At 42.2% G+C, this 16174-nt stretch overlaps 2 protein-coding genes across 2 annotated transcripts; both read left to right on the forward strand.

Moving 5' to 3' along the window:
* Positions 1 to 13411: 13411 nt before the first annotated feature.
* On the forward strand, positions 13412 to 13864 carry MYCFIDRAFT_17894 (uncharacterized protein; the record flags this gene model as incomplete). Its single annotated transcript, XM_007927515.1, has 1 exon — positions 13412 to 13864. A coding segment is annotated over one exon (453 nt), but the record flags the coding sequence as incomplete, so codon positions are not given.
* Positions 13865 to 14605: 741 nt separating this feature from the next.
* MYCFIDRAFT_80331 (uncharacterized protein) lies at positions 14606 to 14914 on the forward strand (the record flags this gene model as incomplete). Its single annotated transcript, XM_007927780.1, has 1 exon — positions 14606 to 14914. The coding sequence occupies one exon, from the start codon at positions 14606 to 14608 to the stop codon at positions 14912 to 14914; it is 309 nt and encodes a 102-aa protein (XP_007925971.1).
* Between the last annotated feature and the right edge of the window lie 1260 nt (positions 14915 to 16174).

Consider the following 16174-nt stretch of genomic DNA (forward strand, 5'->3'; position numbering starts at 1 on the left):
TTATAGGAGGCTAAAGACTCGTTTAAGGATATAACTAAGTTGTTAGATAAGTATTAGACTAGCGTAAAGAACAAGAAGAAGGCTAAGGGCCTATAATGTTACTAGAAAGGCCTAAGAACAATGCTACCTCCGGGGTGCTATTAAGCTAACTAATTAGAGGCAAGCAATTGTTAGCAAAGGACAATAAGACTATACTACGATAACGAACGCGTAACAAGTACTAACGAGCGCACTATAACTGTTAACTAATCGCCTACTCTTTTAAGGAATCTATCTCTTTACTAGTATACCCTATAAGACCCTCCTCTTAGCGCCCCTCTTGTTTCTACGTACTATCGAGGCCTAAGGCCTAGGTAGTCGATAGAGGCGGCGCGCGCGCGTAGGCGAATAATGTTAGTAATAGTAATAATAACGACGGCGCGGCCGGCGCGGCTATATTAGTAATAGTGTTACGGGGTGTGTTACTATTTAAGAAAGGAAGGATATAGCTATGTTAGTAACGGTGTTGCCGAGTTGTTATTAGTTAAAGAAGGAAATTAAAACAAGGTAAAGTTAGCGCTAAGACGACTAGCGCCGCTATTATTAACATTACTTGCTATTATCGCTACGCCTATAGATACAACCTTACCTATACTACGAGCCTAAGGCACCTTTGATTAAAACTTTGATTAAAACTTTAAGCCGCCTAAAAGATTGAGTAGCTTAATAGACTAACTAACTAAGGGCAAAACTATAGAGCTAAGCTAGCCGGGGTCGATCTTGCGGACAATAGGTTACTCCTCGATCTATCTAACCCTTTAAGCGAGGCGAACCTCTACTACTGCACTTATAATAGCCTTTACCTATAGAAACTAGAAGAACTAAGTTTTTTGAAAAGATATAATTAGTTGACACTTAAAGGCTACTAAACCTAACTAATTAGGGCTAGTAAAACTACGATAGTAAACAATAGCCCTCGTAATAATAAGAACAACCCTCGGAACGGACAAACCCTCGGAAGCGGACATTGCTAGGTCTTTTAAGAGTAGACGCAAAGAACTCGGTACGATATTACTTAGAGCGGAGGCAGGGCTGTAATACCTCGTACGTCTACCTATTACAGTAGGGAAGACGCGCTCGTATTGTAATTAGTCGAAGGCCCTTAATTCTTGTAGATATATATCACTTTATAGTTTATTATATATAGGGATAGCGTAGTTAGAGTTAGACATTGTGCTGTATTAGAGGTAAGGTTTGATATAGTTATATAATCGGTAGTTGTGCGTTTAATTTAGCGCGGACTAAGCGGCTTATTAGACCTGCTAAGTTAGTAGTAATAGAGGTTGAGACTAGAACAAAGACCGGCTACGAGGGCGCGGCCTTTAGAAGGGAAGCGTGTATTAGGACTAAAGAGGTTACACGTAATTAGTATGTAACCGGGCTCGAGTGAAGCTAGGGTCTCGATGCCTTAGGCAGGGCTTGGCGCTTAGCGTTAGGCCAACTCTCCTGCCTTCCTCCCTCTCCTCCTAGATCCTTATCGAATACTACACTAATTCACTACTACCCTATCTACCTGCTAACATAACCCTTCTTACATTTTCTACCTTACTACCGCTACTATATACACCTTACTACCGCTATTCTATCGCTACCCTTCTATACCTAATACTAGCTATATTATTAAGCCTTTCTACGTAGCTATAAACCGAGGCCGCCGCCGCCGCCGCCGCCGCTCTATCTCCTAAGCTATATAATCTAAGAAAGCGCTAGTTTTAAGAGATACGTAGTAAGAGGCTATAGTAGATATAAGAGCCGAAGCTAGGTAACCTTAGAGGCCTTAGATTATAGATCGAGATAGTATATAGACCTAAGGATATAGTAGGCTACGAATACTTCTATAGTATTAACCGCCGCTATTTAACGTAGTTTCTCTTAGACTTCTAGGAAGATATAGTAGAAAGCGAGCGCTCGTATTACTTATAATATATTAGCTTCGGGTATAAGGCTATATACGATAGTCTCGGTATCTAGACTCTAGTTATCTAGTAAGCTAGATACTAGTTTGAAGTTACTAAACCTAATACTACTGTTTCTTAACAATTTACTATCGTAGTATAAGGCAGGCTATACTACTATTCGTTTTATACTACGCGGCGTACGTAGTAAGAGGTTGCCGCCGCCGTTAATACTACTAAGTAGTAATAGTAGCGAAGATAAAGGTAGTAGTAGTAATACTACTAATAATAGTAAAGCAGCGGCGTACGTAGTAAGAGGTTGCCGCCGCCGTTAATACTACTAAGTAGTAATAGTAGCGAAGATAAAGGTAGTAGTAGTAATAACTACTAATAATAGTAAAGCGATACTAGTAGGGTTAGTTTAACTTAGTTAGCAAGAATAGTAAGAATAGCTAGAACTATCTCCTTAAGAAATTAAGACTAAACCGGTCTATAACTTTAGTAATAACGACGAATATAGTAACTAGAGCGAGTTAGAAACTAAGGCCTATAATCCTAGATTATACGCAACTATAAGGAACCCTAAGAACTAGGCATTTAGTAGTATTACTAATACTAAAGAGTATATAGACACGTTTGCCCTAGAGAAGGGCTTCGAGATAAAGAAGTAAGGCAACCGACTTAATATAGACTATATTCTATAGACCTTCTAACGTCGCTATACTAGGTATTTAATACCTACTCTACGATAGGCTAGGAGAGATAGATTAGAAGAGCGACGACGGCTTAATCTAATAGTAAAGTAGTATAAAGGGCGCTCTAAGTTATACGATTATCTATAGTCCGTAACTATGATAGCTAAAGACTCGACTAATCCTAGTAATTACTAGTAGGCTATAATATCTAATAGTAATAACTATAACTATCTAGTAGTTAATCCTATAGCACTAGCTAACTACTAACGCCTTTACCGTACTATAGAGATTATCTAAGAGATACTTAATCTACGAGCTACTAGTACTTCTAGTCGATAGATTAAGACGGCTATTAAAGCTCGTTTCTTAAGTAGAGGGCTAAATTCGGCAGTCGTACTAGCTACTTTATAAGACATCTTATATGCCTAGTAAAAGGCTAAGAAATTAAGACTTACTAGTAAGTTAGTAGTAGACAAAACGATCGAGGACCTCCTATAATAGAACTACTTTACATAGAAAGCTATTAGTGCTAGACTAAGCGGTAAGTAACGGCTAGAATAGCTATATTTCTCGCACCCTAAGATAATTAGTATCTATAAGAATTGTCTAGATATTATAGTTATAGATTATACCTATACTAAGACTAACGATTATAGTATACCGCTACTTATAATTGCCTTACTTAATTAATCTAACTAGACCTTCCCTTTAGCGCTTATATTTGTACCGGGCCTAGATAGGCTACTAAACAGTATTTAGTAGCTATTAGCTATTTATAGGAGTTGTTATCGGAATACGGCGTAGAAGAGCCTCGCCTCGTTATCTACGACTATAATAGGGTATTAATAAAGGCCTTAGTAAGCGACTAGCTTTACCTATATACTTAGCTCTATCTCTAGTATATTAAACGCGTAGTAGAAGCTATATAAGAAGGGTTATGTTAGTAGGTAGATAGGGTAGTAGTAGGTATAGGTAGTATTCGATAAGGAGCTAGAAGGAGAGGGAGGAAGGTAGGCAAGTTAGCCTACTACTAAGCGCTAAGCCCTACCTAAGGCATCGAGACCCTAGCTTTACTCGAGCCCGGTTATATACTAATTACGTGCAACCTCTTTAGTCCTAATATACGCTTCCCTTCTAAAGGCCGCGCCCTCGTAGCCGGTCTTTGTTCTAATCTTAACCTCTATTGCTACTAACTTAGTAGGTCTAATAAGCCGCTTAGTCCGCGCTAAATTAAACGTACAACTACCGATTATATAACTATATTAACCTTACTTCTAATACAATACAATGCTTAACTCTAACTGCGCTATCCTTGTATATAATAAAGTGAAGGGATATAAAGCTATAGAAATTAAGGGCTATCGACTAATTATAATACGAGCGCGTCTTCCCTACTATAATAGGTAGACGTACGAGGTATTGCAGTACTACCTCCGCTCTAAGTAATATCGTTCCGAGTTCTTTGCGTCTACTCTAAAAGACCTAGAAATGTCTGCTTCCGAGAGTTATCCGCTTCCGAGGGTTCGTTCTTATTGTTACGAGGACTATTATTTACTATCGTAGTTTTACTAGCCCTAATTAGTTAGGTTTAGTAGCCTTTAATTGTCAATCTTATCTTATCTTTTTAAAAAAACACAGTTCGTCTAGTTTCTATAAGTAAAGGCTATTATAAGTGCAATAGTTAAGGTTCGCCTCGCTTAAAGGGTCGGAAAGATCGAGGAGTAACCTATTATCCGCAAGATCGACCCCGGCTAGCTTAGCTCTATAGTTTTTGCCTTTAGTTAGTCTATTAATCTAATCTTTTAAGCGGCTTTTAGTGTTTTAACTTAGCCTCAAAGTTTTAATTAAACCTTTAATATAGCTATTCTTTTAACTTAACTAGTATAGTACGCTCCGACTCGTAGTATAGGTAAGGTTGTATCTATAGGCGTAGCGACAATAGCAAGTAATGTTAATAATAGCGGCGCTAGTCGTCTTAGCGCTAACTTTACCTCGCTTCTAATCTTCTTTTTCAAACAATAATACACTCCGTAATACTATTACTAATATAGCCGCGTCGGCCGCGCCGTCGTTATTATTATTATTACTATTCGCGCGTACGCGCGCCGTCCTCGCCGATCGCCTAGGCCTCGAGGCCTCGATAGAAGGAAGGAATAAGAGGGGCGCTAAGAGAAGGGTCTTATAGGTTGCGCTAGTAAAGAGGTAGATTCCTTAAAAGAGTAGGCGATTAATTAACGTATTATAGCGCGTTTGTTAATGCTCGGTACGCGTCTACTATAGTAATATAGTCTTATTGTCCTAGTTTGCCGGCCTCTAATTAGTTAGCTAATAGCACCCCGGGGGTAGCATTAATCCTAAGTCTTAGTAACATTACGAGCTTTTAGCCTTCTTCTTGTTCTTTACGCTAGTCTAATACTTATCTAACAACTTAGTTATATCTTTAAAAGAGGCTTTAGCTTCCTACGAGTCCTATTTAGGTAAATAGCCTTACTGTCTTAGGAGGTACTCCTTCCCGCCTTGTCTAATCTAATGCTTTAGGATACGTTCTATAGACTATAGCTCTTCGCTATTAGCTAGTATATCCTCGGATTTAGTAGGTGCTTTATCCCCTTCGCGTAGGTAGTACGGCTTAAGGAGGGATATATAGAAGGTGTTATAGATAGTATAATAAGGTAGAAGCTATAGTTAATAGGCCTAGGTGCCCCTAGGTTCTCGGATACGGAAAGGGCTAATATACCTTAGTACGAGTTTGGGCCTTGTTTTGCTATTAGGCGAGGGATATTTGCGGATACGGAGGTTCTTCGTACCGAGCATAACTAGGTCGCCTTGCTTAAAGGTTATTAGAAGGTAGTATTTGTTATAGCAGGCCTTCTAATAGGCCTAGGCCTTTGCTAGGTTATTAGCTATCTTAGCGTGAATCTCTCGTATCTTTTAAACCCTCTTAATAGCCGCTAGTATCTTAGGGGTTGATACTTAACGTTTAGGGGCTTAACGCGCTTCCCTTTCCTTGCGCTCGGCCTCGAGCGAGGTAAATAGATCTTATAGTAAGGCAGCGTTTTAGCCTATTATAGCTATATATAGTAAAACCTTAGTTAATGAGTAGACACTATTATTATATACGAATTTAGCTAGTTATAGGAGGTTAACCTAGTCGTTAGGGTTCTCGTTAATATAACTGCGTAGGTACTACTATAGGGTAGTATTTTGCCTCTCGGTTTAGCTATCTGTTTATAGATAGAAGGCTATAGATAGCCGATGCTTAAGTCTTAGCTATAGGTATATCTTACTCTAATAATAGGATATAAATGTCGAGCCTCGGTTAGAGACTATCCCTTTAGGGGTCCCCTAATAGGTATAGAAGATATTGTTCTATAGCGCTTCTACTATATTAATAGTAGTCTAATCTTTCCGCGCCGGGATATATCGAGCGCCCTTAGTAAACCGGTCTATAACGACTAGGATAGCGTTAAAGATGTCTTTGCTTCCTCTTCGCTTAGTAGGGGGAAGACCTATAATAAAATCTATTATAAGCTCTACAAATAGCTTGTAAGGGATTAGCAATAAGGACAACTCGCTAAAAGGCTAATGCTTTAGTACCTTAATACGTTAATACACGGTATACGTGTTTACGTAGTCCTTTATGTCCCGCTTACTATTTAGCTAGTAGTATATACGCGATAGTAGCTCGTACGACCTCTCTATACTATAGTAACCGGCAAGCTTACTATTATAGTGTCGCTTAAGAAGTTCTTGTCTAATCGATTGTCTAGCGGGGATATAGTATCTGCCCTTAAACTTTAAGTAACCCTTGTCGTCGATCGACTAGTTACTCTTACTAGATCGAGTCGTTCGCCTACTTATAAGCTTATCGATACGTTTAGTAGCAAAGGCGTCCCTCTACTAAGTACGTAATAGCTTATCTGTAAACGATTGAGTATCCCTATTTGTAAGGTTATTTAATAGTACCCTCGCTATTAAACGAGGTACGTATTATATATATCTAATAGTACTAGCAGCCGGATTAACTGCATTAGTGCTTTAATCGCTATTACTATATATAGCGATATCGACTAGGGAGTTATTATAACTTCTCCTATCTGTATCCTTAGCTCTTACCTTAATACGTACTATTAATATAGCAAGAGCATTAATATACTTTAAGCCGTCGCGGAGTCTAGTAAGCCGCTTATCCTACGCTTACTTATTAACAATACGGGTTATAGCAATCTTATACTATAGGGTTAGAAACAATGAATTGATATGTTAGGTCTCGCTATCGTAATTAGGTCGCCTCGATAGGCTATTAGTAGGGTTACTTACGCCTAGCCGGTATAATATATTAAAATCGAACCTAGCGAGGTAGACGGCCTATCTAGCCTATCGACCTATAACCCTAGTAACCTTCGTAATTCTACGGAGGTTGTTATAGTCCGTATAGACCTAAATAGGGTACTAAGCACTATCGAGATAATAGCGCTAGTACTTAAAGGCTTCTACGATTACTAAGAGCTCTTGCTCGTAGGTCTCGTACCGACGTTCTATATCGATTATCTTCCGTAAAAAGAAGGCGATTAGGTGCTAGTAATTGTTATTAGCCTATTATAACATAATAGCTAATATAGCAAACTATAAAGCGTTAGTCTTAATGCGAATTAGTTTGCTTAGTACGAAGTAGTATAATAAGGGGACTTTAGTAAATCGCTTCTTTAAAAATTAAACCGTTAAAAGCGGCTTATACTCTATTAGTCTATTTGAACTCTCTAGTTAGGTTAGCCTTGGTTTTAGTAAGCTTAGTTAGAGGTATTACATACCGTAAATAGCCTTTAATAAAGCGACGATAGAAATTAGCGAAGCCGAGGAATAACTAAAGCTCCTTAATACTAGTAGGTATAGGCTACTTAGTAATAGTCTTAATCCGATTAGGATTAGCCTTAATACCCTCGGTTGATACGAGGAAGCTAAGGAAGGCTACCTCCTTAGTAGCGAAGGTATATTTAGAAGGCTTGCAATATAGTCTATAGGTCCTTAGGCGATCGAGTACCTTACGGACTATAGCCTAGTATTCCGCAATGTTAGGTAAGTGTATATAAACTAGGATGTTATCTAGGTAAACTATATAGAGGTAATCTAATAGGCCTAATAGGGCCCGATTAATATAGGACTAGAATATTGTAGGGGCGTTAGCTAGCCTAAATAGCATAACTAAGTACTCGAAATAGCTATAGCGAGTACGGAAGGCCGTCTTCTATTTATTACCCTTACGAATGCGAATGCGGTAGTAGGCGTCCTTAATGTCTAATATAGTATAGAAGTAGGCGCTAGAAAGGCGATCGAGGGTCTTATTAATAAGCGGAAGTAGATAGCGGTCTTTAATAGTAATAGTATTAAGCCCTCTATAATTAATATACAAACGTAGGCTACTATCCTTCTTTAGCACGAATAGGATAGGTGTACTAGCAGGGCTGTTACTATACTAAATTCGACTATTAGCTAGGTTCTTATCTAGGTACTTACGCAATATAGCAAGCTCTCGCTTACTAAGATTATAGAGGGGCCTAAAGGGGACCTCTTTGCCCTCTATAATGTTAATCTTATAATCCGTCTCTTTGAATATAGGCAGTGTCGATACTAGGTAGTGTTTAAATATATTAATATAGGTCTCTCGAATAGGCTATAGTATACGAGCAAGCTAATTAGGGTCTATACTATTAGGGGGCATAGGCCCGTCGTTATCTCCTAATAGGTCGACTATTAGGTTAGCTAAAGTAGAGGCTAGTATTAGGTTACTAATAAACAGGACCCTAATATCGTTAGGGCACTCGCTAACGTCGATATACTTAATGTCCTCTTTCCTAGCGATTCTAAATCGCTATTATTAGCTACCCAGGTCTATTGCTACGGCGTAGTACTTAAGAATAGGGTTGCTAATAACAATAGTAGCTCCCCTATATAGGTTGTCTATATCTACTACGTAGGTAGTAAAGTCTAGTAGGCGCTTATTTCCGAGGTCGTCCTTTAGGACTATAGGAACATAGTAGGCCCTATAGGTTAAGTGCCGAGCGTTATTAAACTAAGCAAGGGTTAGTAGGTTAGCCCTAGGCAGTTATCGAAGGTCTAATTGCTTAACTAGGCGATAGCTAATAAGGGCGCTAACTAAATTCCCTAGGTCTAGTATAACCTTAGTTCTATAATTGTTGCTATACGTATCCTATATAAGACAGGTGCGTATAATAGCTAGCATAATATCGATAGTCTTACGCCGTATAAGGCTAATAGTTAGTATAGCGCTTATTCTTTTTTCGAAGGTTAGCCTATAGGGGTAGCGTTAGCTACTAAAAGGTGCTTTCGGTGCTTAGCGGCAGTATAGTTAATTCGGGCCTAGTCCTTAGGTTTGTCGCATTAGCCTAGTAGATAGCTAGTGCTATTACAATTAAAGCATTTCAATCCGGTTAGGGGATTGCTATAGCCGCTATTACTGCTATTATTAGTTAAGCGATTAGTATTATAGGGATACGAGCCCCTTCTACGGCCCCTATCGCGGCCTCCTCTATATAGTCGCCGGCTACGGCCTCTTCTACGGTTATTGTTACTATTCCTATTATTAGTACTATTATTTTAGTAGGAACCTTAGTTTCCTCCGCAAGTACTACGGTTGCCGCGGTTAGTACTAGCTAGTCGGATCCTCGATTCTAGTCGCTATTAGAGCTAAACAGCCCGTTCGGCTGTTTCTACTTCGACTATAAATTAAATGCGCGTTAGATTAGTCTGTTCGAACATACGACGGCGGTCTAATTTAAGGACTAGTTCCTATCTTAGTTTTAGGCGTATTTCCGAGATCTATATAGAATTAGTCTTAGCCGGAAGGTTATCCTCGAGGGTCTTTAAATAGGCCTTAAATAAACGAGCCGACTAGTTAGTCTTCTGTTTAGCTCGAAGGTATTAGTCCTAAGCGTATTGTTGCCTTAGTATAGGGTTTCTAAGGGTATCTAGTATAATAGTTTTATAGGTCTGCTACTAAACAGTAGTCTAGTTATTAAGGGAGTCGAAATAGTTATCCTAGGTGCGCTTTAGGTCTCTATTAATGTATTACATAGCATAGACGACTAGCGAGTAATCGTCCGGAAGAGCCCTTAGTACGTTTCGCTAGTTAAGCTTATAGTCGCGAATATAGTCGTTGTATTGCTTTCGGCTAGAGCTATTAAATACGGTACAGTCCTTAAGTTTAGCATCCTTCTTTTAGACTAAACTAGTTAGTAAGGAAGGCCCTGCTATCGGCTTAGTATTAGTTGTTAGGGCTTCCTATAGGCGGCGAATTTCGAGGAGGTTATCCTTTAGCTATTGTTCTTAGCGTAGAGTAGCAAGCCTGTTTTAGGTAGCTTCCTAAAGTCTCGCTACTAGCTAGGGGCTAAAGGCTAGTTAGCTATATCGACGGTTAACAATATTGCTAAAAATGTCGTTAATAGGCAACGAGGGGTTATTACCTTCGATTATAGGTTCTTTAGTAGGCACTCTAGCAGGCTCTTTAGCAGGAGGTACCCTAGTAGGTGCTTTAGTAGGCACTTTAGCAGGCACTATGCTACTAGCGTTGTCGTTGCTAGCGCTACTAGCGGCGCCGCGATTGTTATTGCTTCGTAATAAGCCGGCTATTATAATAAGGGGTAACACTAATAATGTATTACAGGCCCCTATAGTATAGATATAGCGGAATTAGCGAGTATCGGTCTAGTGCAATTGACTTAGTATAATAGGCCGTATAGAAGGCCTTGCTTAATAATTAGTACGGTTATTCTAATAGAATAGTACGTATAGGTCCTGCCTCGGGCGCAATATAGTTAGATTAACGGTTTTCGCAGCTATACCGCTAAAAGCTTGAAATAAGGACTATCTAGCTACTACCCTTAAAGGGTAGATCGAATACTGTATAAGAAGGGTTACACTAGTAGGTAGATAGGGTAGTAGTAGGTACAGGTAGTATTCGATAAGGAGCTAGAAGGAGAGGGAGGAAGGCAGGCAAGTTAGCCTACTACTAAGCGCTAAGCCCTGCCTAAGGCATCGAGACCCTAGCTTTACTCGAGCCCGGTTATATGCTAATTACGTACAACCTCTTTAGTCCTAACAAGCTAATACGAAGGCCTTCCTTAGTACTAGACTTCCTAATCTATTAATAAGGCGTAGGCTATTAAGTTAAGTAGTATAAGACTTTATAGACCTATTCGACGCTACTATCGACTCTTAGTCTATTAACTCGTTTGCTAGCAACTGTAGGCGTTTTAAGGAGGACAAGATTGCCGCTAGCAATAGTAAGCTAGCCCGTAATTACTTAGATAGCGAGGCGTAGTATAGACTAGCTTAATACGTAGCCGATACTTAGTAGATCTATCGAGAATAGTATATTAAATACTAGATTAATAGAATACGCTATTTTAGTAATATAATAAAGTCGCCGGTTAAAGGTTACTATACTAGTATTAAGGCATAGTTAACGACCTATAGGAACGATATCTATAGCTTTATTAACCGGATAGTGCTCTATTTCTACTATTAGGTTAACCGCTATAAGGTAATAGTTAGACTCGAGATTACACGACTAGTAATAATATTCTTTAATAACTCCTTCTGTACCGAAGTTATTAGCTGTGTTAGTACCTTTACTCTACGTAAAGTAGCCGAGCGAAGGGCTCTCGTACGTGCTAGGCTCGAGAAGCGGAAGTCTGATAGTTATACGCTATTAGATTATACCTAGTGTTATCGGAGGGTCTATAGCTTAAGTTATATATACTAGATACTAGCACTTAAGGAGTCTATAATTAGCATTCTTGCTATTTATATATTCGAGAAGTACTAGTAAATACTAAGGACTAATTATAATAGTAACGAGACTAGTACTTGCTATGCCTTAGAGCTACTTAAGCGGATTAATAAGCGGCTTGTATAGTCGACTCGGCGTAAGGCAACTAGACCTAACTTACCTAAGCCTATTAGCTAAGCCGCCGCTAAAGCTATAGACTAGTAAAAAGTAGTAGGATAGGCTAAGCCTAGAAGGCCTGTTCTACCTCTATTACTACCGGTACTACGGCAACCTTTACGTAAGAGTTATGTGTATACTTCGGTACCTCTAAGAACTCCGCTAGTACCTATAACTTCGCTAGTAGTAGTGCTAGATTATACTAAGATTATATATTAGGAGCTATATATCGATACGAGGGTCGTAGAACCTTATTTACTAGGTAGGTAGTATATCTAGGGCAGTTAAGATTAGCTATAGGGTCCGAGTCTAGTTCTATATCTATTATTTATCTAGTTCCTCTGTCTTGTATTATAATTCTGCTTAGTAGCTGGTATAGGCATTAGAAGTTACTATGCGATATTCTATAGTATAGATTACTAATAATATAGTCTTACCGAGACCGGAGCGGCCCTAGGTCCGTTGATTTATAAATAGCCGGAGCTGATTTACGAATAGTCGCGCCCCGCCTGGAGGCCGAGATGATAGTACAGTCTTTGGAAGACACGGAGAAGAGAGAAGAGTCAGGCGAAGGAATGGAGATGGAGATGCTCAACCTCGGCCTATCCTCGGCCTGGCAGGAACTATTACCATTCACGTCTGCACGATGCACACTTCCTATTAATACAGTAAGCCAGATCAATCCTCCAACATGTCACATCTACCCAAGATCAGCAACCCCAAAATCCCGGACGATGTACAGAAGTCCACAGTCGAGCACTTCTCCGCCATGCCATTCGCGCGAAAGCCACTTGAAGATCCTCGATTCCGAATCCTGTCGCAGTCTCGCACGGTGACAGATGGGGGCAAAGGTCACACTTTAATGGGCAAGACGTGGAATACAGCGGGCACGATCGAGCACTTACTCATCCTCCATCGACAAAGCACCTCTGACGGACCTCTCCCGCATACCGAGGAGGAGCGGGCGGAGACGACGAGGTTTTACACCTTTGGCGGGGATCTCAATGCCCATCCCGACCTTCTTCATGGCGGCGTGGTCAGTTGCGTTCTAGATAGCACCATGGGCGGTGCTGTCGGAGTGACACTGGCCAAACAGGACGGCGGACCTCCGACTTTTACCGTGCAGCTGAATGTGACCTTCAAGAAACCGATCCGCACTCCTGGTACAGTCATGATTCGAGCCTGGGTGATCAAGGTTGACGATGGAGGTCGCAAAGCCTGGTGTCGGGGCATCATAGAGAGTGAGGATGGGACCGTCCATGCACTCGCGGAAGGTATGTGGTTGAGGGCCAAGTCGAAGATCTGAATACTGCCCTTTGCTGGCGAGATGTCGATCGAGTTCCTCCGTACTGTATAAGTACTCCGCACACACCGTCGGGACAAGGACATGGTGTCCCGGAAGATTGGCCGACCTTTGAACCTAGTTGTAGAATAGCCCAAGCTTCGTCTACCGAGGGCTTATTTAGTGTCCATACGTCTACCGCCACTGCGAACGATGGTCCTCATTATGACAGGGTCCTGCCACCGAACAGATGTCGCGAATCGCGAGTCCGCTGATGACTGGGATGAATCTCACATCGGCCGAGAGGGAGCGACTCGTCCACGAGTCGAGAGGACCCATGGCTCTTGCAATCCAGTTCACCTTCTGGGCTCTGTCCGCGATATTGGTCATTGCCCGGTTGCTCGTTCGGTGGAGGGTGTCGAACCAAATTCATCTGGACGATTGGGTGGCAGGTGCTAGCGAGGTCGTTGGGACTGTCATGATGGTTTTCAGTGAGTATCACGCCCTCAACAATGATCCTTGCTGATCGCGTTACGCAGTCTACTTCCAGATACACTATGGCGACGGTCGGCATCTCCTGGCATTGACGATGCGGGATGCGGAATGTCTGGCCAAAATGAACCTCCCTGCCGTGACTCTCTGGACCTTTGCCGTCACCGGAACTAAGGTCTCGATTCTTTTGCAATATCTGCGCATAGTCCAGTGTCGAAAGGCAACTCGCCTGATCTGGTTGCTCATGATCGTCGTTATCCTGGGCGGACTTAGCACTTTGGGAGTAATCATGACTGCGTGCATTCCCATTGCTGCGGTGTGGAATACGGATATCCGCCCACACGCCAAATGCCTGGATCAACGGCTCTTCTGGCAGATCCAATCCGGATTTGAAGCTGCAACGTGCTGGGCAATGTTAGGACTGTTGATTCCGACGATGTGGAGGATGCATCTTTCGCGACTCAAGCGCATCGGAATGATAGCACTGCTTGGGTTGAGCTCCTCATCTTGCGTCTCAAGTGTCCTACGAATGAAATCCGCTTTCGATGCCATCCCAGAGTCTGCCAACGAAGCGCACGACTTTACGTGGACAGGGGTCATGGCTACGACCTATGCCGTGAGCGAATTGCATAGTGCTCTCATATGTTGCTCTTTACCCGCACTGATGCCTCTTCGCTTCATCATTTGCTCATGCTGCTTCCCCTCCAGAAGGAGTTCGGAGCCAATGCAGGGCGGTCGACCGCCGCCCCTCGCACGACAAGAGCATAAGCTCGTCGTTGCGCGTCCCATTCTACCTACGCCTTCGATGACAGAAGCAACAGCTCAACGGAATAGAACGCCCCGGCCCGGTATCACGGAGGCATCTATTGAGAGCGCAGAATCTCACGGCGGCGGCAGCAGCACAAGAAGTCCATCAATACCACCACTAGCCTCACTCAATCCTTCTGCTGCTGTTGTGCGTACTGAACGTGAATCAAAGGGGGGACGAGTCTTGAGGGCCTTTGTTCCGAAGCATTCTCTCGGCCATCAATCGATGGTCATCTCGATGAGTCGATGACTGGAAATCTTGGGGAAGTGAAAGATAAATTGAAGGCTCGGCGCTAAGCATGTGAAGGTTGATGCGGACTCAACAGCCACGTCAGCTCTGTGTCATACCCATTTTGACCTCAAATTCACAGTCGTACTTGTGGATGTGGCTATGCAAGTCAGCACAACTCGTCATAGCAAATGGCACACCATGTCACCAGCAACCAACGCACAGGCACTTCCTGTGCCTACAGACCCCAGCGGCTTTATGCAACCACGCTCTACCACCATCGTTGAAGCTGCATCGAGCGAGCTTTCCGGTCACAAGAAGATGCTGCTCACTTTCAGTATCACTCTGGGAACCCTGATCGGAGTTGCTATGCTCTACATCCTCGTTCGCTTGCTGGCCAGGCACCGTAGAATCATGATGAAGGAGAAGAGGATGGAAATGCAGCCATTCCACGATAGTGCAACAACGTCGAAAGGAGACTGGACGGACGATGTCGCTCGTCAAGTATGAGCTGCCTTCATGAAACAGAGACAGGTTTGGCTAGCTGCCTCACTGAGCCGATCGCCACAGCATGCAGCTGAATACAAGCTGAGATCCCAGGACAAAGATGTGTTCAGTGAACAATGCACGGCAAACGTGTGCAGTCTCTCCGTGCGATCAAGCACTGTGTCTCAGCAGAACCCATCACGCTTTCCAACTCAATGATCTCCACAATCGCAAAGTCGACTCCCAAAGTCTGCAAGCATCACGCACCCAGCCTTACCGCAATGCCTCTTTGTAGCTATTATGGAACCACAAGGAATCACTTCACATTCAAGAATGCCAAGCCATCGACACAAAGAACCCTCCAAATACTCCCAAAATGGCACGCCAAGAAAGACCTCAAGAACAATATCAAGCACTGCCTGGCCCTGCTATATCTCCCACGTGTCAGTTCGAGGCCGTTTGCAAATCTTAAACTCTACCACTCCTTTATACCCCAATCGCTGGCGATCACAGTATATTATACAGCACCCACAACCAACATTCCTCACCCACCACCACACACATCCAACAAAACAAACCAAACCACACCACCACACAGCTTTCTCAAGCACCAACCATCATCGAAAATGGCACTGAAGTACAACCCCTGGAAGCCCCTTGCCGGTGGCTGCGTCCTTCAATTGAAGTACAATCCCTGGAAGCCTCTTGCCGGTGGCTGCGTCCTTCAATTTGTCAAGAACAACCCCTGGAAGCCTGTTGCTGGTGGATGCACTCTGCAGCAGCAATAGACTTCCTGCTCCATAACAGCAGGGAAGACGGCAAGGATGGTGAAGTGGAGAGAACATTAGCGCTTTGGCTTCTTTTTTTTTATATCGGCGGTACCTACCATATATGCCCCGAGTTTGAGAGTCTCGTGGCGAAATCTCATTAATATAGCATAGAAAATTTTGGGGTTTACTTTTTTGAGAAAAAAAAAACCAGTTTTTTTTTAAATTATTATTTAGAGCGATCGAAGGGTTTTTTTCACACTTTTTTCTTCTTAAATGTCTGTTGTTGTTTTTCTTTTACCGTGTTGCCATTCATTGCATGTTGCCTCTGAAAATCTGCGTGGTTGAAACTATAAGAAGTCGTTTTCATTCGGTCGTTTTATCGAGCCTGGTATATGATATGGTCGTCATAAAGGCCAGAGCAGAGTAATCATCATATCGAAGGACGCAAGGCAGCACGAATCTGCCTAGTCACTGTGAATAGGGGGCGCCGGCCTGGAAGAACGCTCCAAGGAGT

This window comes from Pseudocercospora fijiensis (assembly GCF_000340215.1).
Source record: "Pseudocercospora fijiensis CIRAD86 unplaced genomic scaffold MYCFIscaffold_4, whole genome shotgun sequence".
Taxonomy (NCBI): domain Eukaryota; kingdom Fungi; phylum Ascomycota; class Dothideomycetes; order Mycosphaerellales; family Mycosphaerellaceae; genus Pseudocercospora; species Pseudocercospora fijiensis.